The 22,210-nt window shown below is 36.2% G+C and overlaps 1 protein-coding gene across 1 annotated transcript in view; it reads left to right on the plus strand.

Annotated features, from left to right (window-relative positions):
• LOC148949003 (potassium voltage-gated channel protein Shaw-like) overlaps positions 1–22,210 on the plus strand; it is a 164,495-nt gene that overhangs the window by 111,513 nt on the left and 30,772 nt on the right. Inside the window, exon 5 of the mRNA XM_089095083.1 lies at positions 15,014–15,176. Coding sequence (XP_088951209.1) covers positions 15,014–15,176 — 163 coding nt within the window. The remainder of the gene's footprint in view (positions 1–15,013; positions 15,177–22,210) is intronic.

The following is a 22,210-nucleotide window of genomic DNA, read 5'->3' on the forward strand; positions in this document are numbered from 1 at the left end:
CTTTTAGTAGTTAAAGCTGATTGGAGGGCAACTAGCCCCCCTCTCACGCCCACCATTTACCCAAACACATCCAATAAAAATTTTAAGATAGCCATTTTGTTCACCGTAGTAAAAGGTTCTGGAAATTATGTTTTTAGGGATGACAACCCCCCCCCCACAGCCCTCAGGGCAAGGATTGCAAGTTATGCCCTGGGGCATACAAGGTCTTTATAGATAGCCTTGTCGTAGAAGTTTCAAAAGGGCTAATTAAATTGGAAATTGAAAGGGCAAGTGCCCTTTTTAGCAGTCCAGAGTAATTTGAGTGTATCTAACCCACTCTCACGCTCACTATTTCCCCAAATACTTCCAATCAGAATTTTGAGATAGCCGTTCTGTTCAACGTAGTTGAAAGTTCTGGAAATTACGTCTTTGAGGATGACAAACCACCGTGCCCCTCGGGGCAAGAGTTGTAAGTTGTGCCCTGGGAGCATATAAGGTTTTTATAGATAGCGTTGTCGTAGAAACTTCAAAAGGGCTCATTCAATTGGAAATTGAAAGGGCAAGTGCCCTTTTTAACAGTCGAAAGTAATTGCTACGGGGACTCTTACGCCCACTATTTTCCAAAACATATCCAATAAAAAATTTTGAGATAAACATTTTGCTCAACGTAGTTAAAAGTTCTGGAAATTAGGTCTTTGAGGATGATAACCCCCCAGACACCTCTCAGGGCAAGGGTTGTAATTTATTCCCTATGGGCAAATAAGGTTTTCATAGAAAGGGCTGTCGTAGAAATTTCAAAAAGGGCTCATTTGATTGGAAATTGAAAGGGCTAGTGCCCTTTTAATAGCAGAAAGTGAATGGAGGGCAATGACCTTCTGGAAATTATATCTTTGAGTATGACCCCCCCCCAACAACCCTCAGGGCAAAGGTTTAAATTATGCCCTGGGGCATATAAGGTTTTTATAGTTAATGTTGTTGTAGAAACTTCAAAAAAGGCTAATTCAATTGGAAATTCAAAGGGCGTGTGCCCTTTTAAACAGTCAAAACTGATTGGAGGGCAACTAACCCCCATCTCACGCCCACCATTTCCCCGAACACATCCAATCAATATTCTAAAATAACCATTTTGTTCAACGTAGTTGAAAGTTCTGGAAATTAGGCCCTTGAGGATGATAACCCCCCCCCAGACACCCCTCAGGGCAAGGGTTGTAATTTAGGCCCTAGGGGTATATAAGGTTTTTATAGAAAGGGCTGTCGTAGAAACTTCAAAAAAGGCTCATTCGATTGAAAATTGAAAGGGCAAGTGCCCTTTTAATTGTAGAAAGTAATTTGAGGGCAATAACCTTCCCCAGGGCATAACTTGTAAGTTATGCCCTGGGGGCATTTAAAGTTCTTATAGTTAGTGTTGTTGTAGAAACTTCAAAAACGGCTAATTCGATTGGAAAATCAAATGTATAGTGCCCCTTTATATAGTCGAAACTGATTGGAGGGCAACTAACCCCCATCTCACGCCCACCATTTCCCCGAACATATCCAATTAATATGGTAAGATAGCCATTTTGTTCAACGTAGTAAAAAGTTCCGGAAATAAGTTCATGAGGATGACACCCCCTCTCCCCCCCACAGACCGCAGGGCAAGGGTTGCAAGTTATGCCCTGGAGCATATAAGGTTTTTATAGAAATCATTGTCATAGAAACTTCAAAAAGGGCTCATTGGATTGGAAATAATAATAATAATAATAAATATATATTGAAAACCCGTCGTATACAATAAATGTACAATGACGGAGTATACAAAAATGCGAAAAGAGGAAACAGAAAGATAATATACTAAAGAAAAAAAATAATAACAACAAAAGCAACAGCTTCTTAAATAGTATACAAAATAGTACGAAAAGTGGAAACAGAAAGATAACATACTCAAAGATTACAACAGAAACAACAACTTCTTCGAAAATAGCAACAAAGACAACAACTTTTGAAAGGAGAAAAAAAAGAACAAAAAAGGGAAACAAGAGGGAAAATTAAACAAGCAAACTTGCCCACTCGTGCTTTAGAATTGCTGGGTTTTTTTTTGCCGGCTAATAAGTGTCTCAACAGCTAGATTTGGGTCCGCTAGGTTGTAGCGCCGAATCAGAAAACTATTTTTGTCCAAGGTGGCAATTTTAGTAGGTACTTTGCGAAACGGAAAAATAAAGAGCGGATTTTAGACTTTTCACGGTTTGCCAATAAATTCCAAAAAGGGGTCACACATAATATATGTGGCAGAGCGGTAGCGTTGTAAATTCTTGCCAGTAGTGGACGGTTAAATCTCAGAGTGGATTTAACGATCAAAGCATAGGAGCTGGAAATTCGCCGTTCAAGATGTGAGATCAGGAGGGAACGGGTATGCTGTAATGAGAAACCTATTGGCAGCCCCAGATATACTATCTTATCAACTGGTTTTACTGAGCAATTACCTAGTGTGACATTAGTAGGAGGGTCATCCTTCCAATTGTAAAGCAAGACTTGAAACTTTTGGAAGTTAAATCTCAGACCGACTTTCTCGTAGTTGGACTGCAGACATGAGAATATTTCTGAAAGGTGGTTAAGCGTCCGGCTTAGATTCAGCGTGTCGTCAGCATAGCATACTAGGGAGATGTCAATGGAACTGAGAATGCATGATGAAGGACAGCTGTCTTGAGGCTCAATAATGTAGTTGTTGAAGAAATTGGAGGATAAAACTGCCCTCTGACGGACACCTTTACGGACTGGTATCAAAGCTGACCGTGTGGCCGGCGGAAGGGCTTTATCGGGAGGGAGCTTGAGTCACACGCGAAGGCGAAAATAAAGATCACGGAAAGCCCGAATGATATTTGAGTTCACTCCTCTTTTAGCTGAGTTTAGCAACATAAGTGCATGAATCAATGAATCAAACGCTCTCTGCAGGTCTAAGCCCACGATCACGAGACTTTCTCCTGATTTGTGTGCACCCAGGAGTGCATATGCAACGACATGGAGTGCTTCCGCACAACCAATGCCGCGCTAAAAACCGAATTGTCTTGGTGGACTGCAACACAGTTTTTCAAACTCATCTACGAATAAAAGTTCAAATAACTTGCAAAGAGAAGTAGCAACCGTGATTGCACGGAAAGAGGAGCATTGCATGGTAACATTTCCTTTTTTACGAACTAGCGTAAGGTCTCCAATTAAGAAAGTGGTTGGGACAATACCCTGAATGAGGATAATCTGAATCAGGAGGGTTACATGACTAATGAGAGCGGGCCCACCACTTTTTAGATGGAGTGCACTGATCCCGTCAATCCCAAAAGACTTGTTTAGGTTTTAGGTGAGAGATGGCCTTGCATACAGCTCCCTCTGTTACAAGATAATCATCCCGAGGACAACTATCTAAGAAGTCGTCCAACTCAGCTTCGTATCTTTCGTTGAGAGCTGGGTCAGGAGGCGAAAATTGCGACCCATAATATGCGTACCATTCAGAATCAGGGACAGCAGATGCGGATAAAGACTCATCGCTTTTAGAGGAAAGAAAACGCCAAAGGAGAGAAGGATTAGTTTTGGCCCGTGTAGATTCGATATCAATCATATTTTTTCTGTGAGCTTTTAGCTCCTTTGCGAATTTTCTTTTTGTGAGCAGGCGGATTGAATTGACTACCCCCGAACGGGGTCGTCCACAAGAAACCCAAAGTTGAAGCCAAAATTTAGACTTAGAATGGGTATCCACTAACTCTGGATTTTCAGACCAGCCAGGAAGGGTATGATGACGGGGTCTACTTAGAGGGACGGCAGTTTTTTCAGCACAGCGAAGGGCATGGCCAATTTCTGCGCAATAAAAGTCAACTGATAGTTGTGTTTCCTCCCTTGAAAGAGCAGTTAATCTAGAGAGAAGATGGAAGGGGACACGGATCTTACTAATGACTCTGGCGGCTTCTTCTTGAAATAAAACAGGGTTAATTTTATGCCAATCACGGCGAGACCTAGGAGGTGTTTTCGAAGTTGTTTGCGTTTGTGTATCTGAGCTGTGGCAAGGAATCTCGGCTGAGAACTGTATTGGTAAGTGCTCAGACAGCTGAAAATCAAGCACAACCTTGACAGGCGAAATCCTGAGATTTGCGGACGCAACGACGTGATCGAGATCTGATGTGGACATTGAGGTGTGTACGTGTGTAAAATTTAAATCTTTGCACTTGAGGTCGAACTGGTCTCCAAAAATACTAAGCAACAACGTAGAACGTAAATACCCAGATAAGAGCGGTTCATTCAAGTCGCAATTGAAGTCACGAACTAATATGCATTGAAGGCTTAGGGATCTAATACGGTTAATACACTGGCCGAGTTTATCACTAGAATAAGTAAAAGAACGCTCCGAACGCTCATTATGGTAATTTGTAGGCAAATATACATTAATAAAAACACAGCCCTCAACACGAATCGCCAGAAAATTATCATTGACTTCAAACACACTAGATCTTAGAGTCGAACGAACAAAAGTGGCAATACCACCGGAGGGTTGCCCTTTTCCACTTAGCTTCTTCGCTGAAACTGAATAAACCGATACTGAACTATTAAAACTAAGAATACTTTTACTGCGGCTTGTGACGAAATGTTCTTGTAAACAGACAACTTAATTTTGCTCAAAAACAATATCTAAGATCGGAATTTTATTCGCGAACGAGCCACTAATTTTCCACGATAAACATTTAACTGTAGAAGCTTCAGATGCCATTTCTTTTGTCGATTACTGTTTGAGGTACATTTTACACTGTAACACGTATGAATGCCGTTTTTGTATTCAATGCAGAATGTCGGCTGTCTGCATGGTTCATCTCGCATAGAACGATGTTCATTTGAGGCACATTTAGAGCATAAAGGTTCAGCCGTACACTGGGAAGCGAGGTGACCGATTTTGTGACAGTTATAGCATCTTCTTGGCAAGAACTTAAACGAATCAGCAGGTAGACGCTCGTAGCGAATAATCACCGAAACACTCAGAAATTGTTGGAGCTCACTAATAGTGTCAAAATACACTTTGAAAGAACGGGATTTTCCTTACTGTTCAGTCTTCGTACTATTCGGGATTATATTTTTTAGTCCTTCACAGTTTATATCCTCAGGGACATTTTGAAGCACAGCTATGTGCAGGGGTTCTCGAACAGTAATTTTGAGACCGGGCTTGTAAGATATCGCTTTCTCAACGATTTTTGCTGCTGCAGCTTTCGACCTGACCACGAGATTCCATTCGTTTGCAGATTTGCGAAGTTCAGTAATGTCATTTGTATTTTCACAGAAACTGTCTATGAAAGCTTTCCGGTCATTTGGGCCATTGAGCTCCTTGGGGGGATTTTTCAAGACAACAGAATAGGTAGAGTTTCTGGGCTTGGACGTTTCAGGTGCACTACGACTGCTTGTGAAAATACTGGTGGCTGGAGTGGAGTGGGTAGCTAAAAAATTATCAAACTTCCGAGAGAGTTCATTTACTTTGGCAGTAACTGTTGCATTCATCGCATCTCCGATAACCGGAACCGAGCAGGGGTTAAAGAAGACAAATTTTGGCATGCTTAAATTACTTTTCGCAGCTGCAGCTAGAAGTTTGCATATTTCAATGACATTGTCTTCATCTTTAAAGTAAGTCACAAGACGATTCGTAATATTCAACTCAGTACGAAGGATTCGCTTCGCCTTTAGAACATATTCATGTGTATAGAAAGCAACACACGCTTTTACGATACAGTCCAATTTTATTCCATCTGTAAGTGCTCTCGTAACACAATTCTGTAACGGATTCAAAATAATTTTTTCACTTTCAGCCATCGTAGGTCCAAGCGTAATTAAATCTCAATGTAAAGTCACAAAACAAGGACTTAGCCGCAAGGGGGCTTTTTTAAGTTTCCCCCACTTTCCAATAAACGCCTTCTAATTATCCAAATGAAATAATTCAGTCCACATGAAATAGTATAAATAGTTCAATCACACAGCCTGACAGACGATATAACCAAAAAACCGGTTTTTTCAAGAGATAATCCTCTCAGAAAATAAGAGGTGTTAACTGCATGAATGCTTGACCTTGACTAAAAAGGGCTAGTGCCCTCTTTAACAGTCGAAAGTCGTTGGACGGCAACTAACCCCTCCCCCTCACGTCCACCATTTTCTCAAAAATTTTGAGATAGCCATTTTGTTCAACGTGTTGAAAGTTCTGGAAATTATGTCTTTGAGGATGAGAAACCCCCAAAACCCTTCAGGGCAATGGTTGTAAGTTATGGCCAGGGGGCATATAATTTTCTTTTATAGATACTTTAAAAGCGCTCATTCAATTGGAAATTGAAAGGGCAAGTGCCCTTTTTATTAGTCAAAAGTAATTTCAGGGGAACTAACCGCCCTCTCACATCCGCCATTTCCCAAAACACATCCAATCAAAATTTTGAGATACCCATTTTGTTCAACGCAGTTGAAAGTTCTCGAAATTAGGTTTTGAGAAGGATACCCCCCCCCCTCCCACACACACAGACACACACACACACCCTCAGGGCAAGGGTTGTAATTTATGCCCTAGAGGCAGTTTAGGTTTTATACAAAGGCATATAAACTTCAAAAAGGGCTCTTTCGATAGGAAATCGAAAGGGCTAGTGCCCTTTTTGAACGTCAAAAGTGATTAGAGGGTAACTATCCCCCTCCTCTCACGCCCACCATTTCCCCAAATACATCAGATCAAAATTTTGAGATAGCCATTTTGTTCGACATAGTTTAAAGTCTATGAAATTGGGAAGAAAATATTTGAGGATGAAGACCCCCCACAACCCCCAGGACAAGGGTTGAAAGTTATGTCCTAGGGGTAAATATGGTCTTATATAAAGTATTGTCGTAGAAACTTCAAAAAGGGCTTATTTGATTGGACATTCAAAGGGCAAGTGCCATTTTTAATAGTTGAAAGTGATTGGAGGGCAACTGACCCCCTCTCACAACCACCATTTCCCGAAGCACATCCAATCAAATTTTTAAGATAGTCATTTTGTTCAACGTAGTTGAAAGTTCTGAAAATTATGTCTTTAAGGGTGACAAACACCCCAAAACTCTCAGAACAAGGGTTGTAAGTTATGCCCAGGGGGCATAAAAGATTTTTATAGATAGCAATATCGTAGAAACGTATAAAAGGGATCATTCAATTGGAATTTGAAAGGGCTAGTGCCCATTTTAAAAGCCGGAAGTGATTGGAGGGCAACTAACCCCCCTCTCATGCCCACCATATCCCCATCAAAATTTGAGAAAGCCATTTTGGTTCAACGTAGTTGAAAGTTCTGGAAATGAAGTTTTTGAAGATGACCCCCCCCAAATTCCTAAGGGCTAGGGTTGTAAGCTATTCCCTGGGGGTATATAAGGTTTTTATAGAAAGGATTGTCGTGAAAACTTGAAAAAGGACTTATTCGATCGGAAATTTAAAGGGCTAGTGCAGTTTTAATAGTAGAGAGTAACTGGAAAGCATCTAACCCTCGTCCCACACCCACCATTTCCCCAAACACATCCAATCCAAAGTTTTAAGATTTTGAGCTATTTTTCAACGTTGTTGAAAGTTCTGGAAATTAGGACTTTGAGGATGACGACCGCCCACAGCCCTCAGAGTAACGGTTATGCCCTGAAGTTTTATAAAAATTTTTATATAAATTGCTGCTGTACACACTTCAAAGAGGGTACATTCGATTAGAAATTGAAAGGACTAGTTCTCTTTTGAACAGTCAAAAGTGATTGAAGGGCCAAAAACATTTCCCAAGATACATCCAATCTAAATTTTGATCTAACCATTTTGTTCAACGTAGCTTGAAGGTCTGGAAATTAGGTCTTTGAGGATGATACCCCCCCCCCGGTAAAATCCTAAGGGCAAGGGTTGTCAGTTATGCCCTGTGGGCATATAAGGTGTTTATTGAAAGTATTGTAGTAGAAACTTCAAAAAGGGCTCATTCGATTGGAAACTGAATTTTATAGTCGAAAGAGATTGGAGGGCAACCCCCCACGTCCCCCCTATCACGTCCACCATTTTCCCAAAACAATTCAAGCAAAATTTTGAAAATTTTGTCGAAAGTTATCGGAAGGTGAATGCCCCCCCCCCCACAGCCCTTAGGTCAAGGGTTGCAATTTATGCCCTGGGGCATATAAGGTTTTTATAGAAAGCATTGTCATAGAAACTTCAAAAAGGGCTCATTAGATTGGAAATTTAGAGGGCCAGTGCCCTTTTTAACAGTCAAAAGTGATTGGACGGCAACTAGCCCATTCTCACGCCCATCATTTCCCCATACACATTCAATCAAAATTTTGAGATAGCTATTTTGTTCAACGTAGTTGAAGGTTCCGGAAATTATGTCTTTGAGGACGACAAACACCCCACACCCCAGGGTACGGGTTGTAAGATATGCCCTGGGGCATACAAGGTTTTTATAGATAGCCTTGTCGTAGAAACTTCAAAAGGGCGCATTCAATTAGAAATTGAAAGGGCAAGCGCCCTTTTTAATAGTCCAGAGTAACTTGAGGGTAGCTAACCCCCCTCTTACGCCCACTATTTCCCCAAACACATCCAATCAAAATTTTGAGATAGCCATTTTGTTCAACGTGGTTGAAAGTTTGGGAAATTACGTCTTTAAGGATGACAAACCCCCTGCACCCCTCAGGGCAAGTGTTATAAGTTATTCCCTGGGGGCATATAAGGCTTTTATAGATAGCGTTGTCGTAGAAACTTCAGAAGGGCTCATTGAATTGGAAATAGATAGCCTTGTCGTAGAAACTTCAAAAGGGCTCACTCAATTGGGAATTGAAAGGGCAAGTGCCCTTTTTAAAATTCGAAAGTAATTGCAGGGGACCTAACCCCCCTCTCACGCCCGCCATTTTCCCAAACATATCCAATAAAAATTTTTAGATAACCAATTTGTTCAACGTAGTTGAAAGCTCTGGAAATTAGGTCTTTGAGGATGATAACTTCCACATACCACTCAGGGCAAGGGTTGTAATTTATGCCCTAGAGGCATATAAGGTTTTATAGAAAGGGCCGTCGTAGAAACTTCAAAAAGGGCTCATTCGATTTGAAAGGCCTAGTGTCCTTTTTAATAGTAGAAAGTGATTGGAGGGCAATAGTCTTCTGGAAATTCTGTCTTTGAGTTTGACAACCCCCCCCCCCCCCGCCAACAGCCCTCAGGGCAAAGGTTATAAGTTATGCCCTGGGGGCATATAAGGTTTTTATAGTTAGTATTGTTGTAGGAACTTCAAAAAGGGGTAGTTCGATTGGAAATTCAAAGGGCTAGTGCCCTTTTAAATAGTTGAAACTGATTGGAGGGCAACTAACCCCCATCTCAAGTCCATCACTTCCCCGAACACATCAAATCAATATTGTAAGATAGTCATTTTGTTCAACGTAGTAAAAAGTTCCGAAAATTAGGTCTTTGAGGATGACGAACCCCCCACACCCCTCAGGGCAAGGGTTGTAAGTTATGCCCTAGGGCCATATAATTTTCGTATAGATAGCATTGTCGTAGATACTTCAAAAGGGCTCATTCAATTGAAAATTGAAGGGCAAGTGCCATTTTTAATAGTCGAAAGTAATTTCAGGATAACTAACCCCAGTGCCCTTTTTAATAGTCGAAAGTAATTTCAGGATAACTAACCCCCCAAACACATCCAATCAAAATTTTGAGATACCCATCTTGTTTAACGTAGTTTAAAGTTCTGGAAATTAGGTCTAGAGGACCCCCCCACACCCCTCAGAGCAAGGGTTGTAATTTATGCCCTAGAGGCATATAAGATTTTTATAGGAAGCGCTGTCGTAGAACTTAAAAAAAAGTTCTTTCGATTGGAAATTGAAAGAGATAGTGCCCTTTTTAACAGTAGAAAGTGATTGGAGGGCAATAACCCCCCTCTTACGCCCACAATTTCCCCAGACACATCCAATCAAAATTTGGATATGGCCATTTTTTTAACGTAGTTGAAAGTTCTGGAAATTATGTATTTGAGTATGACCCTCCCCCTCCCCCGACACCCCTCAGGGCAAAGGATGTAAGTTATGCCCTGGGAGCATATAAGGTTTTTATAGTTAGTGTTGTTGTAGAAACTTCAAAAAGGGCTAATTCGATTGGAAATTGAAAGGGCTAGTGCCCTTTTTAAAAGTCAAAAGTGAATAGAGGGTAACTACCCCCCCCCCCCTCCCAAGCCCACCAATTCCCCAAACACATCCAATCAAAATTTGGATATGACCATTTTTTAACGTAGTTGAAAGTTCTGGAAACTATGTATTTGATTATGCCCCCCCTCCTCCCCGACAGCCCTCAGGGCAAAGGATGTAAGTTATGCCCTGGGGGCATATAAAGTTTTTAAAGTTAGTGTTGTTGTAAAAACTTCAAAAAGGCTAATTCAATTGGAAATTGAAAGGGCTAGTGCCATTTTTAAAAGTCAAAAGAGATTAGAGGGTAACTAACCCCCACCCCTCTCATGCCCATCATTTCCCCAAACACATCCGATCAAAATTTTGAGATAGCCATTTTGTTCGACATTGTTTAAAGTCTATGAAATTAGGATGAAAATCTTTGAGGATGAAAACCCCCACAGCCCCCAGGACAAGGGTTGAAAGTTATGCCCTAGGGGTAAATATGGTTTTATATAAAGTATTGTCGTTGAAACTTTAAAAGGGCTAGTTCGATTGGAAATTGAAAGGACTAGTGCCATTTTTAATAGTCGAAAGTGATTGGAGGGCAACTGACCCCCTCTCACGCCCACCATTTCCCGAAGCAAATCCAATCAAAATTTTGAGATAATCATTTTGTTCAAAGTTCCGAAAATTATGTCTTTAAGGATGACAAACCCCCCAAACCTCTCAGAGAAAGGGTTGTAAGTTATGCCTAGGGCGCATATAATATTTTTATAGATAGCATTGTCATAGAAACGTATTAAAGGGCTTATTCAATTGGAATTTGAAAGGGTTATAAAGGCCCGTTTTAAAAGTCGGAAGTAATTGGAGGGCAACTAAACCCCCCTCTCATCCCCACCATTTCCCCAAATACATCCAATCAAAATTTTGAGATAGCCATTTTGTTCAACTTATTTGAAAGTTCAGAAAATGAGGTCTTTGAGGAATGTAACACCCCCCCCCAAAGCCCTAAGGGCTAGGCTTGTAAGTTATTCCCTGGGGTTATATAAGGTTTTTATAGAAAGGATTGTCGTGGAAACTTCAAAAACGACTCATTCGACTGGAAATTGAAAGAGCTAGTGTAGTTTTTAATTAGTAGAGAGTAACTGGAAAGCTTCTTACTTCCCTCCCACACCCACTATTTCCCCAAACATATCCAATAAAAAATTTTGAGATTTTGAGCTATTTTTCAACGTAGTTGAAAGTTCTGGAAATTATGACTTTGAGGATGACAACTGCCCACAGCCCTCAGAGTAACAGTTATGCCCTGGAATCTTATAAGATTTTTATAGAAAGTGCTGTTGTACAAACTTCAAAGAGGGCTCATTCGATTGGAAATTAAAAGGACTAGTTCTCTTTTTAAAAGTCAAAAGTGATTGAAGGGCCAAAAAATTTCCCAAAATACATCCAATGAAAATTTTGATCTAACCATTTTGTTCAACGTAGTTTAAAGGTCTGGAAATTAGGTCTTTGAGGGTGAAACCCCCCCCTAAACCCCCAGGGCAAGGGTTGTAAGTTATGCCCTGTGGGCATAAAAGGTGCTAATAGAAAGTGTTGCAGTAAAAACTTTAAAGAGGGCTCATTCGATTGGAAATTGAAAGGGTTAGTGCCCTTTCTTATAGTCGAAAGTGATGGGAGGGCAACTAGCCCCCTATCACGTCCACAATTTCCCCAAAACAATTCAAAGAAAATTTTGAAAATTTTGTCAAAAGCGATCGGAAGGTGAATGCCCCCCCCCCCACCCATCATTTCCCCAAACACATCCGATCAACATTTTGATGTAGCCATTGTGTTGAACGTAGTTTAAGGTTTTGGCAGTTTTGTCTTTGAGTATGACAACCCCCCGACAGCCCTCAGGTCTAAAGTTATAAGTTATGCCCTGGGGGCATATAAGGTTTTTATAGAAAGCGTTGTCGTAAGAGCGTCAAAAATGGCTCATTTGATTAGAAATTGAGAGTGACGTGATTAGAACGTGAGAGTGCCATGGGCCTTTTTAATAGTCAAAATTAATTAGAGGGAGAATTATCCCCCCCCCCCCATGCCCATCAACATTTACGATCATGATCAACATTTAAGATCAACATTTTGATATGGCCATTTTGTTCAACGTAGTTGAAAGGTCTGGACATTATTTCTATGAGGATGACAACCCTCCCCCATATCCCTCAAGAAAAGGTTCATAGGTTATGCCCTTGGGTCATATAAGGCTTTTAAATAAAGTGTTGTCGTAGAAACATCAAAAGTGGCTCATTTGACTGGAAATTGAAAGGGCTAGAGCCATTTTTCATAGTCGAAAGTGTTTGGAGGGCAACTAACGTCCCTCTCACACCAACCATTTTCCCAAACACGTCCAATTAAATTTCGAGATAGCCATTTTGTTCAACGTAGTTGACATTTCTGAAAATTATGTCTTTGAGGATGACAAATCCCCCACAATTCTCAGGGCAAGGGTTGTAAGTTATGCTCTGGGGACATATAAGGTTCTTATAGATAGCATTGTTGTGGAAACTTCAAAAAGGGTTCATTTGATTGGAAATTGAAAAGTTTAGTGCCCATTTTTAAGTGATTGAAAGGAAACTATCCCCCTCTCACGCCCACCATTTCTCCAAATACAGCCAATCAAAATTTTGAGATAACCATTTTGTTATAAATGTAGTTTAAAGGACACCACCCCCCACAGCCCACAAGGCAAGGGTTTTAATTTATGCCGTGGGGGCATATAAAATGTTTATAGAAACTGTTGTTGTAGAAACTTCAAAAATGAATCATTCGACTGGAAACTGAAAGGGTTAGTGCCCTTTTTAATAGTCAAAAGTGATTAGAGGGCAACTAACCTCCCTCTCACGCCCACTATTTCCCCGGGCAAATTCAAGCAACATTTTGAAAATTTTATCAAAAGTGATCTTAGGGTGAATGCCCCCCCCCCCTCACGCCCATTATTTCCCCAAACACTTCCGATCAACATTTTGATATAGTTGTCTATGAGTATGAAAAGTTTATGGGTCTTGAAATTATTTCTTTGAGTATGAAAACAGCCTTCAGGGCTAAGATTGTAAGTTTTGCCCTAGGGGCATATAAGGTTTTTATAGAAAGCTTTGAAGTAAAAATTCGAAAAGGGCTCATTCAATTGGAAATTGAGAGGGTTATTGCCCTTTTTAACAGTCGAAATTAATCGGAGGGAGAATCACCCTCCCCCACGCCCATCATTTCCCCAAACATTTACGATGATTTGATATGGCCATTTTGCTCAACGTAATTGAAAGGTCTTGAAATTATGTCTTTAAGGATGACAACCCTCGCCTCATAGCCCTCAGGACAAGGGTCATAAGTTATACCCTTGGGGCAAATAAGGTTCTTATAGAAAGTTTTGTCTTAGAAGCTTCAAAAAGAGCAAATTCGATTGAAAATTGAGAGGACTAGTGCCATTTTTATTAGTCGAAAGTAATCAAAGGGCAAATGCCCCCCAACGCCCATCATTTTTCCAAACATTTCCAATCCAACTTTGAGATAGCCATTTTGTTCAACGTATTTAAAAGGTCCGGAAATTGTGTCTTTGAGGATAACCAATCCCCCCAGCCCTCAAGGCAAGGGTTTTAAGTTATGCCTTGGATGCATATAAGGTTTTTATAGAAAGTATGATCATATATACTTCGGAGGGGGCTCATTGGATTGGTAATCAGACTCTCTAGTGCTCTTTTTAAGAGTCAAAGTGATTTGAAGGCACTCCCCCCCCGCCTCCACACACACACGTCTTATTGTCCCGAAATGCATCTAATAGAAATTTTGAGATAGCCATTCTATTTAAAATAAACTAAATAGCATATAACTAGGCTTTGGGGGTTGCAACAAACCCCAGATATTAGGGGCAATGGTTTTAAGTTATGCCCAGGGGATATTTAAGGTTCTAATGGAAGGGATGGTTGTTTAACGCCCCCCTTTCCCCTCCCCTGGATCCGCCACTGACTTTACTGCAAAAATTTTTGTTAAATGTTTTCATTTTTATAACTATAAGAAATCAAAAATTAATTATAATTTTAAGGAATAAATATCAGCATATGTATATTAAACTGACAATACACATTTTTTCATTAAATTCATTGGAATTATATATATATATATATATATATATATATATATATATATATATATATATATATATATATATATATATATATATATATATATATATATATATATATATATATATATATATATATATATTTTTGCCAAGTAATTACCTCTTAAACATAATATATATATATATATATATATATATATATATATATATATATATATATATATATATATATATATATATATATTATATTTATATATATATATATATATATATATATATTTATATCTAACTAATCACAGCTCTTTATTTGAGTAAAATGCGCACGAAAACTTATTTTTCCCTTTTTAATCCATTCGTAAAAAGTGGTTCTTTAAATTATTTTTTTTGTAAAGTATTTGTTTAACTTTTTTCGGTCTTAAATTGTGTAAATTGTGCCTACCGGTACTTAGTTCTTTAATGCATACTATATTTAGTAGGCATTTAATATCCGAACACATAACTTAAAGGCAAAACTTTTTGTCCAAGAAATAATTTAGATGGTTATTTATTAGTAACGCCCACATCCGGAGTGGCGTAGATACGCTTGGGCTAAGTATTTTTGAGATTCAAATATTTCAGAATATTAAAATGTTAGGTAAAGCAAAGCTGCATACAAAATTTGGAAAAATATAGGATAAGACGAAAGGGTCGAAATAAGCATCTCATATTTTCATTTGTGTCAGACAGATAGAGAAAGTAATTAAGTAAATTGTGGTGAAAACAAATAAACCGAAGTGGAAAACAAATTCAATTTTTTTCAGGCAAGAGCAAAATTGCCAAAGAAACGAAGAAGGGTACAGCCAGTGGAAACGGTCAGACCTGCAAGAAATCCAGGAAGGCCGGGTGCCCAACCTGGAGGTCCCAGGGGAGGACCAAAATGTTTGGAAGCAGGAGGGCCACCTAACAAATCAAATATGAAGCAAGGTAAGTATATAACCGTAATATCTGTTTTTTAGGTCAGAACAATGCAGAATACTGAATATTTTAACTTTGGTTGGCATAAAGGTTGTTCTCACTATCCATATATTCAGTCAAATTTGAAGAAACAGATCTTTTGCATAATCTTGCCACTAAGTTTGTTTTGTTTTCATAATATTTTTATTGGTTATTGTAAATAAATCAAAAAGGATTTAAAAAAGGCCAACGATGTTTTGCTTTTGATATAAGATTATGATTTTAGTATTTAGTATATAATTTCAAGTTGGTTTAACCAAAAAAAAAAATAGCCACGAAAATTCTGATTAATGATTGCCATTTAATTATTTTTAAATCTAAGTGCCAAAGAAGAGTAACGCAACAATGACCTTGTTTTTTACTGTGTGGTCTTTTTTTAGTAAAAAATGAAAAGAAATTAAAGAAAAGATCAATAGTATATTAAGAGTTATAATAACCCAAATACACCAAGTACTCCTGTATGGAGTCAGAGGAGGTCATAAGGAAGGGTTTAAAGAAAATTCGAACTTCATGTTAGGTTGTAGAGTGTAGAACTTCGAATACAGGGGGGGGAGAATAAAGGTCAGCAGCTGTGTTGCGGCCTTAGGTATCCTGGTGTTGTAGTGCATTGATAGTATTTGTATTAGTAGTAAATTTGATTGAACAAGAGATCTGTAATTAAAAGTAACACATCTTCCTAATTACGTCGTAACAACACCTTGAACAAGTTTTTGTTTTTTACTGGATTCAGCTCTGAAAAAAATGCATTTGCTGAATGACACTATTGACTTTAGCTTCACAGTGCAAATTGTAGTTATAAATTTAATTTGTTTGCCAAGTTGTTGATATTGGTGATAGAGTATATGATTTTGGGCTTATATCCTCAATTTTTGACAAGAGGTTAAAGCCAAGCTTTTTCTCCGGTAAGGATTTTATTTGAAGCTCTTTTGACGTTTCCTACAGTCTGTCATTTAATTTCAGTGAATAAATATAGAATAAGGTTTTGTTAAATTAATAAAATTAGGACTATATCGCATATATTATGATGTTTCTCGAATTGCACCACAGTAACACTAGTAATAACCCCAATACTCAAGGACGAGATCCAGGACGACATCGTATAAAGCGAAAAGAACAAGTTCTATTCAGACCACAATGATATACGATATGGAACTTACAGCCTGAGGGAATAGACCATGTCAATAGATACTGATTATACTTAAGAATCATTCAAATGAGATACCTTTTGAGACCAGTCTTTATATAGGTCAATGACCCGAATTGTGATGTTCATCCAGTATAACATATCATTCAAACGGTCTGAAGGGTCTTAACTAAGGATATGTATATAATGATAAAATCAAACGGTAATAATAAGAATAACATCTTTTTATTTAGATTAAATGAAACAGGTAAAGGGTTGAAATCTTAATCGCTTATCGCTTAATCGCTAATCTTAAGTCTGAGGGACTGGTGACTCCCACACCACATTATATAAATGCCAAAATATGATTAGAATATATTCATTATTCACAAGTCGATTGATTCGATTGACCTAGCTTCTCTTCTTCGCTGTAGTTGCTATAATACACAAGTACAAAAGGAGAAGTGTGGCTAATATAAAATAGTGTTTGGTATTGGAGTATGCATAAAGTTGAAACTAATTTAGTTGTAGATGCTGAAAAAAGAATTATAATATAGAAATCCAGAAAATTCCTTAGAAATCTAGTACAATCCTTCGAAATCAAGTAGTGAGGGGGTTATAGATTTGAACCACCAAGGACTCCAACCATCAAGGACCCCAACCACCAAGGATCCCAACCTCCAAGGGCTCCAATACCCTCTCCGCCCACTTTTTGGCACCTCCCCCAATTTTTATACTTTTTTGAAGTTGAATTTTTTTTAATCTTTTTTTTTAATTTTATTTTTATAATTTTTTTTAACAAAAAAAAATTTTCAATTTTCCTTATATGTTGTAAAATGACATGAAATATATTTGAAACAAAAAAATCACATTTAATATTTTCGTAATACAGAATGAGAATGATATAGATATGTTAGTCGTGACTTTTACGATTGGAAAAATTATGTTTGTAGTAGTGCTTTTTTTGGACTTGGAAATTATTCAATTTTTTTTTATCAGACTTTAGTAATGGTACTCTATGACTGCTCATCGACACTATGCGGCTGTATCAGTGGTATACTATGGCTGGTTATTGACACTACCTAGCTTATTGTATGCATTTAATGAGTATTTTTCGTACATCAGAAACACTTGCATCACATTTTTACAAAAAAGTGACGATGAATTATTCGAAGAAAGTGTGTACACATGACAATGTCATCGTTGAGTTGAATGCTGACAAAGATTAATATTTGAACTACGAATCAAGCACTAGTGGTAACACAATTGGAATAGCATGCGTGCATGGTCATGATAGTGACGGTTTAGATTTCCTTGGAGTACAGATGAGATTCAAAATACAAAATGGTGGATATGCTAGAATATCATTTCCAGAGATGATAGTGCTCAAAGAGAATGCACACATAAAAATAATAATCGATAATGGGGTACAACTTCTTGCTACTGTTAGTGGTAACACGTTACCTGTTGGTAGATCCTATCACAACCATTCTGGTATAAGCATTCTAAAGAAAACAAGAAGAGGATATGCATACTCCTGCACTAGTGTCACTAACAATATCTTGTCTGCGTGCCAGAACTGTTACCTGTGTAAAAAAAATGTTATAATAGACAATGAAATGGCGTGCAAAGCAAAAAAGCATTGGCAGACAAAACCACTAATGAATATAAAGATGAATTGATTGAAAATAAAGCGCAAGTGAACATTATTACTGCCATTGATCATATACCTGCATGTTTAGTAATTATACCCAGTGATACCAAAGACGAAACACATATTGAACCTCTAGCTGACACTACAGTAAAAAATTGTGAATGACTGAAAATGGATTAATAATTATTCTACTGGTTAAGAAATAGGAGAGGAGAAGGCCTACACTATCCAGAGAGGACATGATGAATTATTATATGGAACAAATTCAAAATATTCAAAGTTGTTTAATGATACTAACAATTTATAATAACATATTTAACATATTTTTATATGAATATTCTACATGTCGTTGTTTCAATGGAAATATTGTATGCATTATTTTATTACGTTACCATTAATATTTGGGTACGCTAACAATTCAAACGTTTAGAATGTCTATTAAAAAGTTGGAAATATAAGAAAAGGAATTTTCAAACATAGATGGTAGGCCTACTAGCAGGGTTCACATAAAGTATATTAGAATCTGAGATATGTTAACAGGGCTTTTACGAAAGTCGGACAGGGATTAAATGATCAAATATTATTTAATACATCAGATGTATCTTAATTCAAAATAGCACTTATTTTATTCAAAATACTTTGTTGCTTGAAATAAGATGAGGAAAAATGCGTTGGTATTGCTCAAAATGTATTGATTCTTGAAATAAGATGAAAATAAGCAAATGCACTATTTAAAATACCAAATATTTTATTCAAAATACTTTGTTGCTTGAAATAAGATGAGGGATTATGCAATGGTGTTGCTCAAATTTTATTCTTTCTTGAAATAATATGAAAATAAGCCAATACATTATTCGAACTATCAAAATTTTCATAAAAATATTTACCGGTTTGAAATGATACGATGAAAAAGGCAAGGGTCTGGCACAAATTGTATGGTTTCTTGAAATAAGATGGAAATAAGTCAATGCATTATTCAAAAATATCATACATTTTATTCGAAATACGTTTTTGCTTGAAAAAAGATGAGGAAAAATAAAATGGTATTGATTAAGATATATTATTTCTTGAAATAAGATGGAAATAAGAAAATGTCTTAATCAAAATATGAAATATTTTATTCGAAATGTTTAACTGATTGAAGTATGATAAAGAAAATACGTTAGTCTTGCTCAAATAATATGTTTTTTAAATAATATGGAAATAAGCAAATGTCTTATAAATAAACATTAAATACTTTCTTCAAAATGTTTTACTGCTTGAAATAAGATGAGGAGACATGCAATGATCTTGCTCAAATTGTGTGGTTTCTTGAAATAAGATGGAAATAGGCAAATGTCTTATACGAAAATACCAAATATTTTATTTAAATGTTTTACTGCTTGAAATATCATGAGGAAATATGTGATGGTGTCTCTCAAAATGTATAGATTCCTGAATTAAAATGGAAACAAGCAAATACATTGTTCAAAATACCAACTATTTTATTCAAAATACTGTATTGCTTGAAATGAGATGATGAAATATTTAATGGTCTTGCTCAAATTATATTGTTTCTTGAAATAAGATGAAAATAAGTAAATGTATTATTCAAAATATCAAATAATCTCGTCCAATATTTAGCTGTTTTAAATAAGATGAAGAAATATATGTTGATGTTGCTTAGAATATATTGGTTCTTGAAACAAGATGGATGTGAGCATATGCCTTATTCAAAATTTTAAATATTTACTTCAAAATACTTTTTTTAGCTTTTAATAAGATAAAGAAATATAAATCGGTCTTGCTTAAATAGTGTGGTTTCTTGAAATAAGATGAAAATAACCCAGTGCCTTATTCAAAAATGTCAAATATTTTCTTGAAAGGATTTACTGCTTGAAATAAGATGAGGAAATATGTGATACTGTCGCTCAGAAATGTATTTGAACTTAAAATAAGATGGAAACAAGCAAACGGATTATTCAAGATACCAGATATTTTATTTGAAATGCTTTATTGCTAGAAATAAGATGAGGAAATACGCAATTGTGTTAACCAAATTGTATTGTTTCTTGAAATAAGATGGAAATAAGCAAATGTATTATTCAAAAATATCAAATATTTTCTTCAAAAATTTTGACTGCTTGAAATAAGATGTGAAAATATAGGTTGGTATTTCTTAAAATATATTCGTACTTGAAATAAGATGGAAGCAAGCAAATGTCTAATTTAAAATGCCAAATATTTTATTCGAAATATTTTGTTGCTTGAAATAAGATGAGGAAATATGCGATGGTGTTGCTCAGATTGTAAAGGGAATAAAGATGGGAATAAACAAATGCATTCTTCAAAATACAAAATATTTTATTCGAAATGTTATACTGCCTGGAACAAGATGAAGAGAAATTCAATCATCTTGCTCAAATTATGTGGTTTCTTGAAATAAGATGGAAACAAGCAAATGGCTTATTCAAAAATACCTAGTATTTGATTCAAATGTTTTACTGCTTGAAGTAAGGTAAGGAAATATGTGATGGTGTCTCTCAAAATTTATTGGTTCTTGAAATAAGATGGAAATAATCAAACGCAGTATTCAAATTACCAAATACTTTATTCGAATTTTTTTTTTGCATGAAATAAGATAATAAGCAATGGTGTTGCTCAAATTATATTGTTTCTTGAAATAAGGTGGAAAGAAACAGATTTAGTATTCAAAATATCAAATTTTCTCATCAAGTGTTTACTGCTTGAAATAAGATGAAGAAATATGCGTTGCTGTTGCTTAAAATATACTGGTTCTTGAAACAAGATGGAAATTAGCAAATGCCTTATTCAAACACCAAATATTTTCTTCAAAATACTTTTTTTTTGTTTGAAATAAGATGAGGAATTATACATTTATCATACTTAAAATGTGTGGTTTCTTGAAATAAGATGGAAATGAGCAACGGTCTTATTCAAAAATATCAAATGTTTTTTCCAACATACTCTACTGCTTTTTAATGTCTCTCAAAATGTATTTGTTCTTGAAATAAGATGGAAATAAGCAAATGAATTTTTCAAAATAAGATGAGGAAATATGCAGTGTTATTTCTCAAATTATATTGTTACTAGTAATAAGATGGAAATGAGCCTATTCCTTATTCAAAATACCAACTATTTTCTTCAAAATACTTTATTGCTAGAATTAAGATAAGAAAATATACGTTGGTCTTGCATAAATTGTGTGGTTCCATGAAATAAGATGGAAATAAGCAATTGTCCTATTCAGAATACCAAATATTTTCTTCAAATGTTTTACTGGTTGAAATAAGATGAGGAAGTATATGATAGTGTCTCTCAAAATGTATTGGTTCTTGAAATAGGGTGGAAATAAGCAAATGCATTATTCAAAATACTAAATATTTTATTTGAAATACTTCCTTAGCATGAAATAAGACGATGAAATTCGAAATGGTGCTGCTCAAATTGTATTGTTTTTTTAAATAATATGGAAATAAATATATACACTGCTGTTTCTCAAATTATATTGTTTCTTGAAATAAGATGAAAATGATTCTATTCTTTATTCGAAATACCAATTAGTATATTCAAAATACTTTATTGCTTGAAATAAGGTGATGAAATATACGTTGGACTTGCTTAAATTGTGTTGTTTCATGAAATAAGATGGAAATAAGCAAATACCTTATTCAAAAATACCAAATATTTCATTCAAATATTTTTCTTCTTGAAATAAGATGAGGAAATATATGATCGTGTCTCTCAAAATGTATTGGTTGTTGAAATACGACGGAAAGAAGCAAATGCATTATTCAAAATACCAAATATTTTATTCGCAACACTTTGTTGATGAAATAAGATGAGAAAATATGAAATGGTTTGGCTCAAATTATATTGTTTCTTGAAATAAGATGGAAATTAGCAAATTTACTATTCAAAATATCAAATATTCTCATCAAGTGTTCTACTTCTTGAGATAAGATGAAGAGAAATGGGATACTGTCGTTCAAAATATATTGTTTCTTGAAATAAGATAGAAATAAGCAAATGCATTGTTCAAGATATCAAATATTATAATCAAAATACTTTGTTGCTTAAAATAAGATGATAAAATGTGCAATGGTTTTGCTCATTATATTGTCTCCTGAAATAAGGTGGAAATAATCAAATGCTTTATTCAAAATACCAAATATTTTATTCTAATATTAGAATCTCAAGTGCTAATATCTATTCATTTACAATCAT

Source organism: Artemia sp. Qi Xiang Cuo, chromosome 9 (assembly GCF_049724085.1).
Source record: "Artemia sp. Qi Xiang Cuo chromosome 9, ASM4972408v1, whole genome shotgun sequence".
In the NCBI taxonomy this organism is placed as follows: Eukaryota; Metazoa; Arthropoda; class Branchiopoda; order Anostraca; family Artemiidae; genus Artemia; species Artemia sp. Qi Xiang Cuo.